General features: G+C 47.2%; 2 protein-coding genes across 2 annotated transcripts; both read left to right on the top strand.

The window, feature by feature from the left end:
* Positions 1 to 7,734: 7,734 nt before the first annotated feature.
* On the top strand, positions 7,735 to 8,700 carry LOC132249583 (olfactory receptor 52N4-like). The gene has a single exon (XM_059725000.1). The coding sequence runs from the start codon at positions 7,735 to 7,737 to the stop codon at positions 8,698 to 8,700; it is 966 nt and encodes a 321-aa protein (XP_059580983.1).
* Positions 8,701 to 18,053: 9,353 nt separating this feature from the next.
* On the top strand, positions 18,054 to 19,019 carry LOC132249582 (olfactory receptor 52N2-like). Its single transcript, XM_059724995.1, has one exon. The coding sequence runs from the start codon at positions 18,054 to 18,056 to the stop codon at positions 19,017 to 19,019; it is 966 nt and encodes a 321-aa protein (XP_059580978.1).
* The last annotated feature ends 2,620 nt before the right edge of the window (positions 19,020 to 21,639 follow it).

The raw sequence follows: 21,639 nt of genomic DNA, 5'->3' as shown, positions 1-21,639 counted from the left end.
CATTGAAATGTGTACATGCAGGTTTTGTTGTTAAAACCACCATTTCTAGTGCAGGGGAGTGGAGTGTCCCTGCCATATCCTTGAAGTCAGTAGGAAAACGTGTGTTTGCATCTTCTGAGGATCTGGTTCTTGGGGGTTTCAGAGAGATTCTATTTCAATACCTCATCTATGGAGTTGTTGGACATAAGCACCAAAACCCAGCTTGATTATTGAGGAACATATGGATTCCCTTTACACTGGGAAAAAAGAAAACAGAGCTATAGTTTCCACCAAACTTTGAGCATTGCCCAGGTTCAAGCCCTTGCTTCAAACGTTGGAGTGGCAGAGTTTCAGAAAGCCAGGCTTGAGAGATTGTTGTTTCAGGAGCACGGCTGTTTTCTGTCACTAATCTCCATCTGGGAAATGGATGAACCTTCTCATTTTGCATGTGTACTGTCATTTCCCTCATAGGATGCAATCCTAAAACATGCCCTTGGGAAGTTTTTCAAAGGAAGAACTTAGCAAAAAAGATGTCAGAGTTTTGTCTGGCTGCACACAGCAGCTCACTCCCCCTCAGACAGCTCCATTGCCATTTCAAGCATAAACTCCAGTATTAACACTTTTGTAGCCAAATCCTTATTGACCATGAGAGGTGTAGCACAATACTTCAACCCCACTGCTTACTGACTATGAGAAAAATAGTAGCCATTTTGGTAGCTGTTCAAGCACAGTGCCTCCATATTTCTATTCCAGCAAAGAAAAATCATTTAAAAAATACAGCTGAATTGTGGGGGGCTGATTTTGGAGGGAAAGGTGCATGTGGTATTCTAGTACATACAGTAGCAGCCAGAGCAACTCCTTGACAGGAAAAGAAAATGTCAGGAAAGGAATTAATTAAACAGTTGGAGAAGTAGCTGTAATGTCTGTGAATGTACTTTAGCAACTGGAAACTAAGGGAATCAGGAATCCTATGACCAGCCCCATCTGAGAAAAAACATGTCACCTGCAGACAATCCCTTTAAGGAGGTGAAAATTAGTTAAAAATCAGAAGTTGTTTTTAAAAATTACCCACAGAGACGAAAATGTCTTTGCAAATGTCTTTGCAATGTCTGCAGAGCAGGATTTAGGGCCTCGAGTAGCCATGGGTCATGAACCTGTTCAGAGTCAGCACATAGCCTACCTCCGGTCCCAGGGCAGCCCCAGCTGTTTGCTTTAGGGGAGAAGTACCCTCTCCAACGTACATCTCTGAGTAGAAATAGGAGGACTAAGTTTTAGGGACTAATGGGTCAGCCACGTAGCTGCACACCTGTCATGCAGTGATGTACAGGAGTCTTGAGGTGCCTTCCATCATGTGCCTCACAGGTACGGAGGATGTGAGACAAGGCACTGATCCCCTGGATGATATTTAAAATGGCATTCACTCCACCTTTATGTGGTCCATCTTAAAGAAGACACCACTAGTGACAGAATTCTGGTTGGAGAATGTACAGTTTAAGCCAGACACCCACTCTACTAAGCCTCATGGGTACGGGGACTTCCCAGAGGGAAAGAGTAGGGATGAGGAGGGCTGTCAGAGAAATAGTGCAAGGTCAGAGATTATCAGTTCAGGCCAGGACACAGCTCACTCCATCAAAAAAGCTATCTTGCTCTCCCCTTCACTGTCCAGATATCCCAAGTTAGGCTTAACCAAATGTTGCAAGAGTTTTACACTTTATTTTAAAATAATAAGAAGTTGCTTTTCTGGCAGCCATTGAAAAGGTTTCCCTCTTTGAATGACATACCTATCTATAACTTTCATGAGATCACCCTGCAGAGCACAGTGGAGCAGGGACTATGGGGAGGCTGCAGCCACCCTAAAATTCCTCATAGATCTTGACACTGGCCCCGCTCCAATCCGGGTGCACACGCCCCCCCCCCCCCCCCATGCCTTGCCACTGCTCGCCCAGCTGGGGCAAGGTGCGGCTTGTCCAGGAGCTACAGGGAGGCTGGGAGAGTGGGAGGAGGGCATAGCCCCCACTCCCAGTGTCTTCCACTGCCCGTCCTGTGTGCAGCGCAGCCCAGCCCACCCTGCACAGGTCCAGGGTCACATGCACGATCCCATGCCCTCCTGGCCCAATGGTGCATTGCAGTGCACAGTGGCAGCAGCCCCAAGTCCCTGTGTCCCATGGCAAACCCCCCCACCCTAGCTGGGCAGCTTGTCCCAGCCCCAATCCCTCCCTCACTGTGGCGGCATTGATCTACCAGCACCCCATGACCCGCCCCTCCCCTCCTCCCATCACAACAGACTTACGAGCTGGAGGCACTTGTGTCCAGCATTAACTCCCACTAGGATTAAGGACAATAAAAAGTCCTTTTTCAGATATGTGGGGAGCCGGAGGAAAAGCAAGGGCAACATTGGACTCCTACTGAACCAGATGGGGCAACTGATAACTGACGCCCAGGAAAAAGCCAACCTATTAAATGGGTAATTTGCAATAGTCTTTCATCAGCCCCTTGGGATGCCCATGCCCACTACAGAACAGAGAGGTCCAGGGGAGGGAGATCCCCTGCCCTCCATCAATACTGACCTCATGAAGGAACACATTGAGAGGCTGGATACCTTTAAGTCAGCTGACCCTGACAATCTACACCCCAAGGTACTCAAGGAGCTGGTCAGCATCATAGCCCAGCTCCTGACATGGATCTTTTAAAACTCCTGGTGCTCTGGTGTAGTGCCCAAAGACTGGAAGAAAGCCAATGTGGTACCTATCTTCAAGAAAGAGAGAAAAGTAGATCCAGCAAACTATAGGCCCATCAGCCTGACTTCTATCCTGGGGAAGATCTTAGAAAAGTTTATTAAAGAGGCCATCCTTAATGGACTGGCTGACGCCAACATCCTGGGGGATAGCCAGCACAGGATTGTTGCGGGTAGGTCTTGCTTGACCAATCTCATTTCCTTTTATGACCAGGTGCCCTATCACCTGGACAAGGGAGAAGAGATTGATGTCATATATCTTGACTTCAAAAAAGCCTTTGATCTGGTATCCCATGATCACCTCTTGGCAAAACTGGCCAATTGTGGCTGTGGGTCCACAACGATCTGCTGGCCGGGGAATTGGGTCCGTGGTCAGACCCAGAGGGTAGTAATTGATAGAAGTCAGTCATTATGGTTCCCTGTGACCAGTGGGGTCCCCCAAGGCTCTGTCCTTGGATGTGTGTTGTTCAACATCTTCATTAATGATGTGGACATTGGAGTCGGAATTGGACTGGCCAAGTTCGCCGATGACACCAAACTCTGGGGCAAAGCATCCACACTTGAGGACAGGAGGGTGATCCAGGCTGACCTGGACAGGCTTAGCAAATGGGCAGACGAGAACCTGATGCTGTTTAACACTGAAAAATGCAAGGTTCTCCACCTTGAGAGGAAAAACATGCAGCATCCTTATAGACTCGGCAGTGTAACGTTGGATAGTACTACTGAAGAAAGAGATTTGGGGGTCATCATTGACCACAAGATGAACATGAGCCTGCAGTGCGATGCTGCAGCTAGTAAAGTGAGCAAAATGCTGGCGTACATCCAGAGATGCTTCTCAAGCAAATCCCGGGACATCATTCTCCTCTTGTACTCACCTTGGTGAGGCTGCAGCTGGAGTACTGCGTCCAGTTTTGGGCCCCGCAATTCAAAAAGGATGTGGAGAAGCTTGAGAGAGTTCAGAGAAGAGCCACGTGCACGATCAAAGGTCAGGAAAACAGACCTTACAATGACAGGCTGAGAGCCCTGGAGCTCTTTAGCCTGGAAAAGCACAGACTCAGGGGTGATCTGATGGCCACCTATAAGTTTATCAGGGGTGACCACCAGGATCTGGGGAAATGTTTGTTCACCAGAGCGCCCCAAGGGATGACGAGGTCGAACAGTTATAAACTACTGCAAGACCATTTCAGGCTGGACATAAGGAAGAACTTCTTTACTGTCCGAGCCCCCAAAGTCTGGAACAGCCTGCCACCGGAGGTGGTTCAAGCGCCTTCATTGAACACCTTCAAGATGAAACTGGATGCTTATCTTGCTTGGATCCTATGACCCCAGCTGACTTTCTGCCCTTTGGGCGGGGGGCTGGACTCGATGATCTTCCGAGGTCCCTTCCAGCCCTAATGTCTATGAAATCTATGAAATCTAATGGTGAGGACTGCTGCCTGTTTAGTCAATGGCCAAATCTCCAAATCAGCCCTGACTCTTCGGATCTGAACCAGTCAAGTCAAATCGGGACAGTGATTTGAATCACCGAATCGAATCAGTGTCCCTCCAAATCAGCCAAGTCCAAATCCAAAGTGAATACTTGCTGCTTTGCACAGGCCTACCAGACACCCATTCTACTAAACCTCATGGGTGAGGACACTTCCCAGAGGGAAAGAGTAGAGATGAGGAGAGCTGACAGAGAAATAGTGGGAGGTCAGAGACAGTCAGCTTTCCTAACCTAGGGCCAGGACACAGCTCAGTCCAGCAAAAAGGCTGCCTTGCTCTCCTTCAGTGTCCGAATATCCCAAGTTAGACTCAACCAAATGTTGAAAGACTTTTACATTCTGTTTTAAAATAAGAAGTTGTCTTTCCAGTCGCCATTGAAAACATTTCCCTCTTTGAGTGAAGTTACCCATCAACAACTTTTGTGACATTACCTCAGGTGTGCAACTCAACCTTGAGCTATATGGCCTCCCCATTCCTGGACTCAAAGGAACTCTCCTCCTATCCCTCCAAGCGGGAGAGCTTGTGCTGGATCCTTCCCTGTCACCTTCCTTCAAGTCCACACAGGAAGAGGCACCACACCACTTCTCTCTCCCAACTCCATATACCAATTCTCACCCCATACAGCTTTCCATTTCCTCTTGCAGGCCCTAGCATTTAGGACTAGCCCAGCACCCTTGCCTCACAAAGGGCACATAGACTTGATTGGCCAAATCTCTCCCAACACCTGCAGCACTGCAATGTACCTGGAATAGAATTAATATGCTGTGAGATTCCCAAAGCTTTCTGGGTCTGGTCAGCTTAAAGTCGCCAAAACAAAGACCCTTCTCAAGGTCTCTTTGCATTTAAGCTGCTGACTCCTGCCAGACTCAGGAAGCAACAAGACTACTGGGATCTCGTATACACATGATGTGATCACGACAAACCACATCCTCGTTGTCTAACAGCCCTACCAGACTTTAATGGATTTGTCTCCTACCCCTATAAGAAGAGGGTGAGTATTCTTCATCCTTATTTTAAGGAAGCTTGAGGGAAGGTTTATTAACTGAAGTACAGATCAGTGAAGCTGAAAAGCTACAGGGTCAGAGGTTGGAGAAATATTGCATTTTAGATTCCTACCTTTCAGCTACATCTCTTTCCCAGACCCTTGCCTATAGTCCTTAAATGCTGGTGTCAATAGCCATTCTTACAAAGATAAGAATTAACTCATGGCTGGTGTGGGGCAATCAGTGGCACATGTACCTAGATGTCAACAGAAGTGAGACACACTTCCATACATCCAACCAGAGGTTAAAAACATCTGTGTTTTCCTTCTCCACTACTTTTTCTCCTCACTGGTTCTTTTACTCTCCAAGAACAAGTCTCATCAGGGACAAAGACAGGCACTATGCAAATGGGGGGAATCTGGAGGGAGCTTGCACAGAAGCTTTATAAATGCTCCTCACATTTATGAGAGTTGAGGAAGCTCTACTCTACTTGCATGATCAATTATGAACAAACAACAGAGATCACCTTCGGCTTCGGTGAGTGGGCTTCTCATGGGAAGACTTCTTCTTTTTCTATTCTATTCTCTACAGCTCCAGGTTGCAATCAGGTTACATGCTAAGAATGCTTCTATGCACTTTATGAAATAGCTAGTGGCATATTTCACTACATATATTGTCTTATAGATAAGCAGGGACAAGGCTTCCAGAAACCCCTGGTTTGAGAAAAGAGGAAGAAATGAAGGAGTATAAAGTGCTGACTTTGCTCAGACAGAAGATGGGGAGAATTAGGGACAACTGGGACACTGACATGGCAAATGGAGAAGGAGAGGTTCGTAGATAATACCAGGCATGCATGAGGGCCACCCCTGCTCTCCAATAAGTCTGGGACAGCCTCCCCAAAACAGCCATAGAGCAGATAAGGAAGGTGAAGGAAGGTTTGATAAGGAGGCTCTGTAGCTCTGATTCCAGACAGCATGCATCCCAGAGAATAATCATAATATGATAAAATCAAAGAAGAATATGGCAAGAAGGAACCCACACCAGTCATTGAGTCCACCCCATTGCTCAAGGCAGCATCACCCCTATCAAAACCAACCTCATGCATTCCAAACTGCTCTTTAAAATACGGGAACAACAGAAGTAACCTGCTTGAGAGTGCTATTTCTATTACACAAGCCCCCAAACACAAATTCTGCATACGCTCTTCCAAGCTAAATCACCTGTGGGCAAAGGTACATGGGGGAAATCCTGCCCAAAAGCAGAGAGGTTGGGGAAGAGTTCAGAGACTGAAACCCTGGAGTGCCTATACACCTGCAAGAGGCTCCCTGGATGTGCTGTGATTACAGGCATCAAAGCAGAATTGATTAATCATGCCTGATGGAGCATGGTAATCCACCAGACCCCAGCATCATGTGTATCAGCATCCCCGCATTGAAAAATGGTGATGGGAATGCTTTAACTAAAGCTTGTTTGATGAGCTTCAGTTAAAGTGCCCCCACCACCATTTTTCAGTGCAGGGACACTGATACACATGACACTCTAGGTGCTTTAATTAAAGCATTTCTTGGAGCTGCTTTAATTAAGATTTCATAGATTTCATAGACATTAGGGCTGGAAGGGACCTCGCTAGATCATCGAGTCCAGTCCTCTGCCCTAAGGGCAGGAAGTCAGCTGGGGTCAAAGGATCCCAGCAAGATAAGCATCCAGATGGTTCTTAAAAGACTCCAGAGTAGGAGCTTGCACCACCTCTGAAGGGAGCCTATCCCAGGCCTTGGGGGCACGGATAGTAAAGAAGTTTTTCCTTATGTCCAACCTAAAATGGTCTTGGAGGGTTTTGTGACCATTCAACCTTGTCATTCCTTGGGGCACTCTGATGAACTGGCATTCTCCCAGATCCTGATGTATACCCTTTACATACTTATAGGCATCCACCAGATCAACCCTGAGCCTGCGCTTTGCCAGGCTGAAGAGTCCCATGGCTCACAGCCTCTCCTCATGAGGCCTGCTCTCTTGCCCTCTGATCATGCACACGGCTCTCCTCTGGACTCTCTCAAGCTTTTCCACAACCTTTTTAAATTGTGGAGCCCAAAATTGGAAGCAGTACTCCAACTGTGGCATCACCAAAGCTGAGTACAATGGGAGGACAACATCCTGAGATTTGCTTGAGAAGCATCTATGGATGCAAGCCAGTGTTTGGTTCGCTTTTACCAGATGCAACATCACATTGGAGGCTCGTGTTTATAAAAGTGAGTCCCCCCACTACCTCTTGGAGAATGGGTATGAATGCCCCTGGAGTTATGCTGCAAAGTGTCTCCCTACATGCCTAGTTCAATAGAGCTAGCACTCCTGATGAGATGGTGGCTACTCCCAGAAGTGTACTCTTATGCAGACAAAGTGCATTGCCTCTTAGATTTGGGGGTGTCTGCCTTAATGGTGCTAAAGACATTTTCATCATTTTTTACTGCCTCTGTCACTGCTTTCTGTCCCATGTTCTCTTCCTCCCCAGCAAGAAAAACCTGCTCTCAGGAGGACCATGATTGTCAGCTGGTCACCATGGCAGGTTCCAACCTCACTGGGATGACACCATCCACTTTCATCCTGAATGGCATCCCAGGCCTGGAGGAGTCTCACCTGTGGATCTCAATCCCATTTTGCTCTGTGTACCTCATTGCCATGGTGGGGAACTGTGGCCTCCTCTACCTCATCTGGACTGAGGAGGCTCTGCACAGGCCCATGTACTATTTCCTCTGCATGCTCACACTCACTGACATCGCAGCCACCACATCTATGATGCCCAAGATGATGTGCATCTTCTGGTTCAACCTCAAAGAGGTTGGCTTCAATGCCTGCCTGGCCCAGATGTTCTTCATCTACACATTCACAGGGATGGAGTCTGGTGTGCTCATGCTCATGGCCTTGGACAGATACCTGGCCATCTGTTACCCACTGAGGTATGCCACCATCCTGACCAATTCTGTTATCACAACAGCAGGAGCAGTCACCTTCCTCAGAGGGGTGATGCTGGTCATGCCAGTTGTCTTCTTGGCCAGGAGACTGCCATACTGCCGCACTAATGTCATCCCTCACACCTACTGTGACCACATGTCTTTGGTGAAGCTGGCCTGTGCCAGTATCAAGACAGACACTGTCTATGGCCTAGTTGTCACCCTGGTGATTGGGGGCTTAGACATTCTCTGCATCTCAGTCTCCTACATCATGATCCTCAGGGCTGTGGTGAGCCTATCCTCCAAGGAAGCACGCAGCAAGGCCTTCAGCACCTGCACGGCCCACATCTGTACTATCATCACCACCTACACACCAGCTTTAATAGCCATCGTTACACCCCGCATTGGGAGTGACAGCATTGCACCACCCATTCAGGTCCTCATGGCCAATATCTACCTGCTCCTGCCTGCCATTCTCAATCCCATAATTTATGGGTTAAAGACCAAACAGATCCAGGAAAGCTTCCTCAAAATATTTTTCAGAGGAAAGGCTGGCTCAGCTTTTGGAGCCTAAGCACAGGTTTACGGGGACATGGTAACATGTTAATGCTTCCATAGAAGGAGAGTGACCAACTAAGGCAGGGACTGAATAGACAGTCCCCCATACTTGATGGGAAGACACAATTCACCCCCAAAATGCCCTGTAGACTCTCCACATGTTCAGCATACCCCCTACTCTGCCCCCTAAATGCATCCTGGGTCTTTGTGGACTTCCTTTCCTGTACTGATTATCATGTTGTGCAATTCCTAGCTTTACAGGGTTCAGAGCTTTTTGGCAATATAAACCTACAAGTAGTAGTGTTTACACTATTAATTTCTGGTTATTATCTCCTGTTTTGGATTCAGGGCTCACACGGGAATTAAAACCAACACGATTCACATAAACAGGTTTAATCTTCCCATTCTTAAATTGTCTGCCTGCTCCATTCCAGAACTCAGCCCATTAATGGGGACAAGAGCAATGGCCCTCCAATTAAAATGACACCCCCTACTGTCATCCTGTCCCAAATCTCCAAGTTAAAATGTGCATCTGTAGCAATCTGGGAGGATGCAAAGTCCAGAATCTGAAATAAGGAGATTCTATTTCAAGTGCTTACAGTGATCTCATCTTTCTGTCTTCTAAATTAAGGCATTGTGGCCAGCCCTGTTGCAGCTCTGTGATGGAACTAGACTGGTACTCCACTGGGAATGCAGCTACATGTCACATAACCAAATGCTACACCAGATTTACAGATTAAAAGTTCCTCAATCTGCACTGGAGAGATGTGTTCTCTTCAGGATGCTCAACCTTACAGTTAGACCCATATCTTAGCTTTTGCATATGTCCCAGAACAGTCTGAAAGGACAGGGCTGTGCTATGTGAATTTCAAACCCACAAGCAAGGCCCAGACTTCAAAAGAAAGGAAACATGCTCCTTTTCCACAGACAAGGGCATGAGCAACCTTGGGCACTGCTACTTCCTGAGTGTTCATAGGAAAGTGGCCAGGGAGGGGGCCCCAAGTATCGAGTCTCCTCCAACACTGCTGCACCAAGAAGAATAACCCAAGTTCCAAGAACACTGCAATGTCCAAAGGAACTAAGCCTCTGGGCTTGTGTTGCAAGGGTTGGTTGCTGGCATTCAGTTTTTGTGTGTCAGAAAGCAGCTTTTCCCATCCTTCCATGTCTTTACCTCAAGTTATCATCTTTCTCTCCCCCTGTCTGAAATGGATCTCCAACCAACACCCAATGCCCCTTAGAAACAAAGGTTCCCCTCCTACTATACTTGCTGGGTTGGGTCTTTGCCCTGATTACAGGAAATGTGAAGTCTCGAAAAACTGCAAGACATGCTTTCCCAGTACCAGTGACCTTTCCCAATATGGGAGCAGAGTTGCAAATTCTCCTGTTTGTTGAAATAATGTAGCTTTCTGCCCTCTAATCTAATGGGAAGTAAAGTGTCTAACTCTAGCACCCTCATTTCTGGGAGTTCCTCTGACTCACCATCTCCCAATCCCAACCAGTCACCACCAGGACAATTTAGTTGAGTGGGCTTCCTACCCAAGTACAGGGGTTTATATATGAATGGGGAGATGCCTGTGGATTCTGACATTCATGATTGCATGAAACAAAACTAAGAAATGCTGGGGAAATAAATCAGAATTAAAAGGATTCATTGAAATGTGTACATGCAGGTTTTGTTGTTAAAACCACCATTTCTAGTGCAGGGGAGTGGAGTGTCCCTGCCATATCCTTGAAGTCAGTAGGAAAACGTGTGTTTGCATCTTCTGAGGATCTGGTTCTTGGGGGTTTCAGAGAGATTCTATTTCAATACCTCATCTATGGAGTTGTTTGACATAAGCACCAAAACCCAGCTTGATTATTGAGGAATATATGGATTCCCTTTACACTGGGAAAAAAGAAAACAGAGCTATAGTTTCCACCAAACTTTGAGCATTGCCCTGGTTCAAGCCCTTGCTTCAAACGTTGGAGTGGCAGAGTTTCAGAAAGCCTGGCTTGAGAGATTGTTGTTTCAGGAGCACGGCTGTTTTCTGTCACTAATCTCCATCTGGGAAATGGATGAACCTTCTCATTTTGCATGTGTACTGTCATTTCCCTCATAGGATGCAATCCTAAAACATGCCCTTGGGAAGGTTTTCAAAGGAAGAACTTAGCAAAAAAGATTTCAGAGTTTTGTCTGGCTGCACACAGCAGCTCACTCACCCTCAGACAGCTCCATTGCCATTTCATGCATAAACTCCAGTATTAACACTTTTGTAGCCAAATCCTTATTGGCCATGAGAGAAATAGCACAATACTTCAACCCCACTGCTTACTGACAATGAGAGTAGCCATTTTGGTAGCTGTTCAAGCACAGTGCCTCCATGCTTCTATTCCAGCAAAGAAAAATCATTTAAAAAATACAACCGAATTGTGGGGGCTGATTTTGGAGGAAAAGTGCATGTGGTATTCTAGTACATACAGTAGCATCCAGAGCAACTCCTTGACAGGAAAAGAAAATGTCAGAAAAGGAATTAAGCAGTTGGAGAAGTAGCTGTAATGTCTGTGAATGTAGTTAAGCAACTGTAAACCAAGGGAATGAGGAATCCTATGACCAGGCCCATCTGAGAAAAAACATGTCACCTGCAGACAATCCCTTTAAGGAGGTGAAAACTAGTTAAAAATGAGATGTTATTTTTAAAAATTATCCACAGAGTTGAAAATGTCTTTGCAAATGTCTTTGCAATGTCTGCAGAGCAGGATTTAGGGCCTCGAGTAGCCATGGGTCATGAACCTGTTCAGAGTCAGCACATAGCCTACCTCCAGTCCCAGGGCAGCCCCAGCTGTTTGCTTTAGGGGAGAAGTACCCTCTCCAACGTACATCTCTGAGTAGAAATAGGAGGACTAAGTTTTAGGGACTAATGGGTCAGGCATGTAGCTGCACACCTCTCATGCAGCGGAGATGTACAAGTCTTGAGGTGCCTTCCATCATGTGCCTCACAGGTACGGAGGATGTGAGACAAGGCACTGATCCCCTGGATGATATTTTAAATGGCATTCACTCCACCTTTAAGTGGTCCATCTCAAAGGAGACACCACTGGTGACAGAATTCTGGTTGGAGAATGTACAGTTTAAGCCAGACACCCACTCTACTAAGCCTCATGGGGTGTGGGGACTTCCCAGAGGGAAAGAGTAGGGATGAGGAGGGCTGTCAGAGAAATAGTGCAAGGTCAGAGATTATCAGTTCAGGCCAGGACACAGCTCACTCCATCAAAAAAGCTATCTTGCTCTCCCCTTCACTGTCCAGATATCCCAAGTTAGGCTTAACCAAATGTTGCAAGAGTTTTACACTTTATTTTAAAATAATAAGAAGTTGCTTTTCTGGCAGCCATTGAAAAGGTTTCCCTCTTTGAATGACATACCTATCAATAACTTTCATGAGATCACCCTGCAGAGCACAGTGGAGCAGGGACTATGGGGAGGCTGCAGCCACCCTAAAATTCCTCATAGATCTTGACACTGGCCCCGCTCCAATCCGGGTGCACACACCCCCACCCCCATGCCTTGCCACTGCTCGCCCAGCTGGGGCAAGGTGCGGCTTGTCCAGGAGCTACAGGGAGGCTGGGAGAGTGGGAGGAGGGCATAGCCCCCACTCCCAGTGTCTTCCACTGCCCGTCCTGTGTGCAGCGGAGCCCAGCCCACCCTGCACAGGTCCAGGGTCACATGCACGCTCCCATGCCCTCCTGGCCCAATGGTGCATTGCAGTGCACAGTGGTGGCAGCCCCAAGTCCCTGTGTCCCATGGCAAACCCCCCCACCCCAGCTGGGCAGCTTGTCCCAGCCCCAATCCCTCCCTCACTGTGGCGGCATTGATCTACCAGCACCCCATGACCCGCCCCTCCCCTCCGCCCATCACAACAGACTTACGAGCTGGAGGCACTTGTGTCCAGCATTAACTCCCACTAGGATTAAGGACAATAAAAAGTCCTTTTTCAGATATGTGGGGAGCCGGAGGAAAAGCAAGGGCAACATTGGACTCCTACTGAACCAGATGGGGCAACTGATAACTGACGCCCAGGAAAAAGCCAACCTATTAAATGGGTAATTTGCAATAGTCTTTCATCAGCCCCTTGGGATGCCCATGCCCACTACAGAACAGAGAGGTCCAGGGGAGGGAGATCCCCTGCCCTCCATCAATACTGACCTCATGAAGGAACACATTGAGAGGCTGGATACCTTTAAGTCAGCTGACCCTGACAATCTACACCCCAAGGTACTCAAGGAGCTGGTCAGCATCATAGCCCAGCTCCTGACATGGATCTTTTAAAACTCCTGGTGCTCTGGTGTAGTGCCCAAAGACTGGAAGAAAGCCAATGTGGTACCTATCTTCAAGAAAGAGAGAAAAGTAGATCCAGCAAACTATAGGCCCATCAGCCTGACTTCTATCCTGGGGAAGATCTTAGAAAAGTTTATTAAAGAGGCCATCCTTAATGGACTGGCTGACGCCAACATCCTGAGGGATAGCCAGCACAGGATTGTTGCGGGTAGGTCTTGCTTGACCAATCTCATTTCCTTTTATGACCAGGTGCCCTATCACCTGGACAAGGGAGAAGAGATTGATGTCATATATCTTGACTTCAAAAAAGCCTTTGATCTGGTATCCCATGATCACCTCTTGGCGAAACTGGCCAATTGTGGCTGTGGGTCCACAACGATCTGCTGGCCGGGGAATTGGGTCCGTGGTCAGACCCAGAGGGTGGTAAATGATAGAAGTCAGTCATTATGGTTCCCTGTGACCAGTGGGGTCCCCCAAGGCTCTGTCCTTGGATGTGTCTTGTTCAACATCTTCATTAATGATGTGGACATTGGAGTCGGAAGTGGACTGGCCAAATTCACCGATGACACCAAACTCTGGGGCAAAGCATCCACACTTGAGGACAGGAGGGTGATCCAGGCTTACCTGGACAGGCTTAGCAAATGGGCAGACGAGAACCTGATGGTGTTTAACACTGAAAAATGCAAGGTTCTCCACCTTGGGAGGAAAAACATGCAGCATCCTTATAGACTCGGCAGTGTAACGTTGGATAGTACTACTGAAGAAAGAGATTTGGGGGTCATCATTGACCACAAGATGAACATGAGCCTGCAATGCGATGCTGCAGCTAGTAAAGTGAGCAAAATGCTGGCGTACATCCAGAGATGCTTCTCAAGCAAATCCCGGGACATCATTCTCCTCTTGTACTCACCTTGGTGAGGCTGCAGCTGGAGTACTGCGTCCAGTTTTGGGCCCCGCAATTCAAAAAGGATGTGGAGAAGCTTGAGAGAGTTCAGAGAAGAGCCACGTGCACGATCAAAGGTCAGGAAAACAGACCTTACAATGACAGGCTGAGATCCATGGAGCTCTTTAGCCTGGAAAAGCACAGACTCAGGGGTGATCTGATGGCCACCTATAAGTTTATCAGGGGTGACCACCAGTATCTGGGGAAATGTTTGTTCACCAGAGCGCCCCAAGGGATGACGAAGTCGAACAGTTATAAACTACTGCAAGACCATTTCAGGCTGGACATAAGGAAGAACTTCTTTACTGTCCGAGCCCCCAAGGTCTGGAATAGTCTGCCGCCGGAGGTGGTTCAAGCACCTACACTGAACACCTTCAAGAGTAAATTGGATGCTTATCTTGCTTGGATCCTGTGAACCCAGCTGACTTCCTGCCCCTGGGGTAGGGGGCTGGACTCGATGATCTTCCGAGGTCCCTTCCAGCCCTAATGTCTATGAAATCTATGAAATCTAATGGTGAGGACTGCTGCCTGTTTAGTCAATGGCCAAATCTCCAAATCAGCCCTGACTCTTCGGATCTGAACCAGTCAAGTCAAATCGGGACAGTGATTTGAATCACCGAATCGAATCAGTGTCCCTCCAAATCAGCCAAGTCCAAATCCAAAGCGAATACTTGCTGCTTTGCACAGGCCTACCAGACACCCATTCTACTAAACCTCATGGGTGAGGACACTTCCCAGAGGGAAAGAGTAGAGATGAGGAGAGCTGACAGAGAAATAGTGGGAGGTCAGAGACAGTCAGCTTTCCTAGCCTAGGGCCAGGACACAGCTCAGTCCAGCAAAAAGGCTGCCTTGCTCTCCTTCAGTGTCCGAATATCCCAAGTTAGACTCAACCAAATGTTGAAAGACTTTTACATTCTGTTTTAAAATAAGAAGTTGTCTTTCCAGTTGCCATTGAAAACATTTCCCTCTTTGAGTGAAGTTACCCATCAACAACTTTTGTGACATTACCTCAGGTGTGCAACTCAACCTTGAGATATATGGCCTCCCCATTCCTGGACTCAAAGGAACTCTCCTCCTATCCCTCCAAGCAGGAGAGCTTGTGCTGGATCCTTCCCTGTCACCTTCCTTCAAGTCCACACAGGAAGAGGCACCACTCCACTTCTCTCTCCCAACTCCATATACCAATTCTCACCCCATACAGCTTTCCATTTCCTCTTGCAGGCCCTAGCATTTAGGACTAGCCCAGCACCCTTGCCTCACAAAGGGCACATAGACTTGATTGGCCAAATCTCTCCCAACACCTGCAGCACTGCAATGTACCTGGAATAGAATTAATATGCTGTGAGATTCCCAAAGCTTTCTGGGTCTGGTCAGCTTAAAGTCACCAAAACAAAGACCCATCTCAAGGTCTCTTTGCATTTAAGCTGCTGACTCCTGCCAGACTCAGGAAGCAACAAGACTATTGGGATCTCGTATACACATGATGTGATCACGACAAACCACATCCTCGTTGTCTAACAGCCCTACCAGACTTTAATGGATTTGTCTCCTACCCCTATAAGAAGAGGGTGAGTATTCTTCATCCTTATTTTAAGGAAGCTTGAGGGAAGGTTTATTAACTGAAGTACAGATCAGTGAAGCTGAAAAGCTACAGGGTCAGAGGTTGGAGAAATATTGCATTTTAGATTCCTACCTTTCAGCTACATCTCTTTCCCAGACCCTTGCCTATAGTCCTTAAATGCTGGTGTCAATAGCCATTCTTACAGAGATAAGAATTAACTCATGGCTGGTGTGGGGCAATCAGTGGCACATGTACCTAGATGTCAACAGAAGTGAGACACACTTCCATACATCCAACCAGAGGTTAAAAATATCTGTGTTTTCCTTTTCCACTACTTTTTCTCCTCACTGGTTCTTTTACTCTCCAAGAACAAGTCTCATCAGGGACAAAGACAGGCACTATGCAAATGGGGGGAATCTGGAGGGAGCTTGCACAGAAGCTTTATAAATGCTCCCCACATTTATGAGAGTTGAGGAAGCTCTACACTACTTGCATGGTCAACTATGAACAAACAACAGAGATCACCTTCGGCTTCGGTGAGTGGGCTTCTCATGGGAAGACTTCTTCTTTTTCTATTCTATTCTCTACAGCTCCAGGTTGCAATCAGGTTACATGCTAAGAATGCTTCTATGCACTTTATGAAATAGCTAGTGGCATGTTTCACTACATATATTGTCTTATAGATAAGCAGGGACAAGGCTTCCAGAAACCCCTGGTTTGAGAAAAGAGGAAGAAATGAAGGAGGATAAAGTGCTGACTTCGGTCAGACAGGAGATATGGAGAGTTAGGGAAAAGTGGGAAACTGACATGGCAAATGGAAAAGGAGAGGTTGGTAGATAATACCAGGCATGCAGGTGGGCCACCCCTAGGCTCCACTAAGTCTGGGACAGCCTCCCCAAAACAGCCATGGAGCAGATAAGGAAAGTGAAGGAAGGTTTGATAAGGAGGCTCTGTAGCTCTGATTCCAGATAGCATGCATCCCAGAGAATAATCATAACATGATAAAATCAAAGAAGAGTACGGCAAGAAGGAACCCACACCAGTCATTGAGTCCAACCCACTGCTCAAGGCAGCATCACCCCTATCAAAACCAACCTCATGCATTCCAAACTGCTCTTTAAAATACGGGAACAACAGAAGTAACCTGCTTGAGAGTGCTATTTCTATTACACAAGCCCCCAAACACAAATTCTGCATACGCTCTTCCAAGCTAAATCACCTGTGGGCAAAGGTACATGGGGGAAATCCTGCCCAAAAGCAGAGAGGTTGGGGAAGAGTTCAGAGACTGAAACCCTGGAGTGCCTATACACCTGCAAGAGGCTCCCTGGATGTGCTGTGATTACAGGCATCAAAGCAGAATTGATTAATCATGCCTGATGGAGCATGGTAATCCACCAGACCCCAGCATCATGTGTATCAGCATCCCCGCATTGAAAAATGGTGGTGGGATTGCTTTAACTAAAGCTTGTTTGATGAGCTTCAGTTAAACTGCCCCCACCACCATTTTTCAGTGCAGGGACACTGATACACATGACACTCTAGGTGCTTTAATTAGAGCATTGCTTGGAGCTGCTTTAATTAAGATTTCATAGATTTCATAGACATTAGGGCTGGAAGGGACCTCGCTAGATCATCTAGTCCAGCCCTCCGCCCGGAGGGGCAGGAAGTCAGCTGGGGTCAAAGGATCCCAGCAAGATAAGCATCCAGATGGTTCTTAAAAGACTCCAGAGTAGGAGCTTGCACCACCTCTGAAGGGAGCCTATCCCAGGCCTTGGGGGCACGGATAGTAAAGAAGTTTTTCCTTATGTCCAACCTAAAATGGTCTTGGAGGGTTTTGTGACCATTCAACCTTGTCATTCCTTGGGGCACTCTGATGAACTGGCATTCTCCCAGATCCTGATGTATACCCTTTACATACTTATAGGCATCCACCAGATCAACCCTGAGCCTGCGCTTTGCCAGGCTGAAGAGTCCCATGGCTCACAGCCTCTCCTCATGAGGCCTGCTCTCTTGCCCTCTGATCATGCACACGGCTCTCCTCTGGACTCTCTCAAGCTTTTCCGCGACCTTTTTAAATTGTGGAGCCCAAAATTGGAAGCAGTACTCCAACTGTGGCATCACCAAAGCTGAGTACAGTGGGAGGACGACATCCTGAGATTTGCTTGAGAAGCATCTATGGATGCAAGCCAGTGTTTGGTTCGCTTTTACCAGATGCAACATCACACTGGAGGCTCGTGTTTATAAAAGTGAGTCCCCCCACTACCTCTTGGAGAATGGGTATGAATGCCCCTGGAGTTATGCTGCAAAGTGTCTCCCTACATGCCTAGTTCAATAGAGCTAGCACTCCTGATGAGATGGTGGCTACTCCCAGAAGTGTACTCTTATGCAGACAAAGTGCATTGCCTCTTAGATTTGGGGGTGTCTGCCTTAATGGTGCTAAAGACATTTTCATCATTTTTTACTGCCTCTGTCACTGCTTTCTGTCCCATGTTCTCTTCCTCCCCAGCAAGAAAAACCTGCTCTCAGGAGGACCATGATTGTCAGCTGGTCACCATGGCAGGTTCCAACCTCACTGGGATGACACCATCCACTTTCATCCTGAATGGCATCCCAGGCCTGGAGGAGTCTCACCTGTGGATCTCAATCCCATTTTGCTCTGTGTACCTCATTGCCATGGTGGGGAACTGTGGCCTCCTCTACCTCATCTGGACTGAGGAGGCTCTGCACAGGCCCATGTACTACTTCCTCTGCATGCTCACCCTCACTGACATCGCTGCCACCACATCTATGATGCCCAAGATGATGTGCATCTTCTGGTTCAAGCTCAAAGAGGTTGGCTTCAATGCCTGCCTGGCCCAGATGTTCTTCATCTACACATTCACAGGGATGGGGTCTGGTGTGCTCATGCTCATGGCCTTGGACAGATACCTGGCCATCTGTTACCCCCTGAGGTATGCCACCATCCTGACCAATTCTGTTATCACCACAGCAGGAGCAGTCACCTTCCTCAGAGGGGTGATGCTGGTCATGCCAGTTGTCGTCTTGGCCAGGAGACTGCCATACTGCCGCACTAATGTCATCCCTCACACCTACTGTGACCACATGTCTTTGGTGAAGCTGGCCTGTGCCAGTATCAAGACAGACACTGTCTATGGCCTAGTTGTCACCCTGGTGATTGGGGCCTTAGACATTCTCTGCATCTCAGTCTCCTACATCATGATCCTCAGGGCTGTGGTGAGCCTATCCTCCAAGGAAGCACGCAGCAAGGCCTTCAGCACCTGCTCGGCCCACATCTGTACTATCATCACCACTTACACACCGGTTTTAATACCCATCATTACGCCCCGCATTGGGGGTGACAACATTGCACCACCCATTCAGGTCCTCATGGCCAATATCTACCTGCTCCTGCCTGCCATTCTCAATCCCATAATTTATGGGTTAAAAACCAAACAGATCCGGGATAGCTTCCTCAAAATATTTTTCAGAGGAAAGGCTGGCTCAGCTTTTGGAGCCTAAGCACAGGTTTATGGGGACATGGTAACATGTTAATGCTTCCATAGAAGGAGAGTGACCAACTAAGGCAGGGACTGAATAGACAGTCCCCCATACTTGATGGGAAGACACAATTCACCCCCAAAATGCCCTGTAGACTCTCGACATGTTCAGCATACCCCCTACTCTGCCCCCTAAATGCATCCTGGGTCTTTGTGGACTTCCTTTCCTGTACTGATTATCATGTAATGCAGTTCCTAGCTTTACAGGGTTCAGAGCTTTTTGGCAATATAAACCTACAAGTAGGAGTCTTTATACTATTAATTTCTGGTTATTATCTCCTGTTTTGGATTCAGTGCTCATGTGGGAATTAAAACCAACACCATTGACATAAACAGGTTTAATCTTCCCATTCTTAAATTGTCTGCCTGCTCCATTCCGGAACTCAGCCCATTAATGGGGATGACAACAATGGCCCTCTGATTAAACTCACTACCGCTATTGTCATCCTGTCCCAAATCTCCAAGTTAAAATGTGCATCTGTAGGAATCTGGGAGGATGAAAAGTCCAGAATCTGAAATAAGGAGATTCTATTTCAAGTGCTTACAGTGATCTCATCTTTCTGTTTTCTAAATTAAGACATTGTGGCCAGCCCTGTTGCAGCTCTGTGATGGAACTAGACTGGTACTCCACTGGGAATGCAGCTACATGTCACATAACCAAATGCTACACCAGATTTACAGATTAAAAGTTCCTCAATCTGTACTGGAGAGATGTGTTCTCTTCAGGATGCTCAACCTTACAGTTAGACCCATATCTTAGCTTTTGCATATGTCCCAGAACAGTCTGAAAGGACAGGGTTGTGCTATGTGAATTTCAAACCCACAAGCAAGGCCCAGATTTCAAAAGAAAGGAAACATGCTCCTTTTCCACAGACAAGGGCATGAGCAACCTTGGGCACTGCTACTTCCTGAGTGTTCATAGGAAAGTGGCCAGGGAGGGGGTCCCCAAGTCATCGAGTCTACTCCAACACTGCTGCAGCAGGAAGAATAACCCAAGTTTCAAGGACACTACATTGTCCTATTTTCAAGAAGAGGAGGAAGGAGGACTGGGGTAATTATAGGCCAGTTAGCCTCACTTCTCTTCTTGGCAAGACCTTAGAAAAAATCATAAACGATCACATTTCTGGGGGGCCAGTGGGTAATGCTATATAAAGGGGCATTCAGCATGGGTTTATACCAGGCAGATCCTGCCTGACTAACCTGGTCTCTTTTTATGACCAGGTCACTAAGTGCTTAGACACAGGAGTAGAGGTGGATGTTATTTACTTGGACTTTAAAAAGGCTTTCAACACAGTATTGTACCCAGTTCTTACAAGTAAACTAATTAGTTGTAACGGATTTTTTCACAGTGATTTGAATGAGGGTGTAGAAAGCACTCTGTCCAAATTTTCAGATGACATGAAACTACGGGGTATAGTAAACACACTAGAGGGTAGGGAGCACATTCAGGAGGATTTAGATAGACTGGGAAAGTGGACAGATCAGTATAGGATGCAATTTAACAAAGATAAGTGCAAAGTGCTGCACCTGGGGAGAAAGAATCGCCAATACACTGATAGACTGGAAAGTGCCATTCTAAGTAGCACAGCAGCAGAAAGGGATCTCAGACTCATAGTCGACACAAAAATGAACATGAGTCACCAATGAGGCAAAGTAATAAGTAAGGGTAACCACACTCTTTCCTGCATTAGTAGGTGCATCACGAGCAGGTCTAGGGAGGTGATACTTCCCCTCTAAGCAGTACTGGTGAGACCACAGCTGGAGTACTGCATCCAGTTTTGGATGCTGCACTTCAAGAAGGATGTGGATAACCTGGAAAGTGTTTGAAGGAGGGCTACTCGTATGGCTGAGGGCCTGCAGGTAAGATTGTATGAAGACAGATTGAGGGACCTGAATCTCTTCAGCCTCCACAAGAGAAGGGTGAGAGGTGTGTGGCAGAAAGCCACCTTTGTCTCTCCCTGAGGTCTCTGCTCTGTGACAATTTGATAAGGGTGGGCCCAGCAGAGAGACACATCCTTACCCTCTCTCTTTAGGTAACCTGAGCTGGATACATTCCTGAGGGAGGGGGGAAACCTGCTCCCTCTGCCTTCATGACTGGCATCACATACCTGGGTGAGGGGCTTCCTTCCTGGTGGGCTTGAGTCTGCCCGGCAACTAGTGATGTATTTCAAATTGGTTGGCTGACAGCAAACAGGTGCTGGCCTCCATTGGACCAGGTAAATGAGGTCACATGGGCTATATACGTTAAGGACTGCCCAGGAGAAAGGGGGCAGCAGCCACGAGGGATACTCAGGAACAAAGAAGAGCTGGACCATCTGAAACTTGCTCTATCTCTCAAAACTCATGATCAAGGAACTGCCTGCCTCCAGAGGGAATCTCCAACAGACTCTGGATGATATTTGTGAGTAAGTTAACTGAGATCCTACTAGATATATAGCTTGCAGTAACTCAGATGCGATATCAAAGGCTACCCCAGCCACAGCAGTTTGCTGTATGGGATTGCTCTGATATTGCTCTACCCTGTACCCTATTCTAACCCTACCCTCTGTAACCAATAAAGTTCTCCTTTGTACCTGGTGTGG

Source organism: Alligator mississippiensis, chromosome 1, assembly GCF_030867095.1.
Source record: "Alligator mississippiensis isolate rAllMis1 chromosome 1, rAllMis1, whole genome shotgun sequence".
Classification (NCBI taxonomy): Eukaryota; Metazoa; Chordata; order Crocodylia; family Alligatoridae; genus Alligator; species Alligator mississippiensis.
Note: the sequence above shows the minus strand (reverse complement) of the source record. Positions and strands in the feature narration are given on the sequence as shown.

What these genes read in the sequence shown, in the direction of transcription:
- LOC132249583 (XM_059725000.1), top strand. Translation starts at nt 7,735, where the DNA reads ATGGCAGGTTCCAACCTCACTGGGATGACACCATCCACTTTCATCCTG.
- LOC132249582 (XM_059724995.1), top strand. Translation starts at nt 18,054, where the DNA reads ATGGCAGGTTCCAACCTCACTGGGATGACACCATCCACTTTCATCCTG.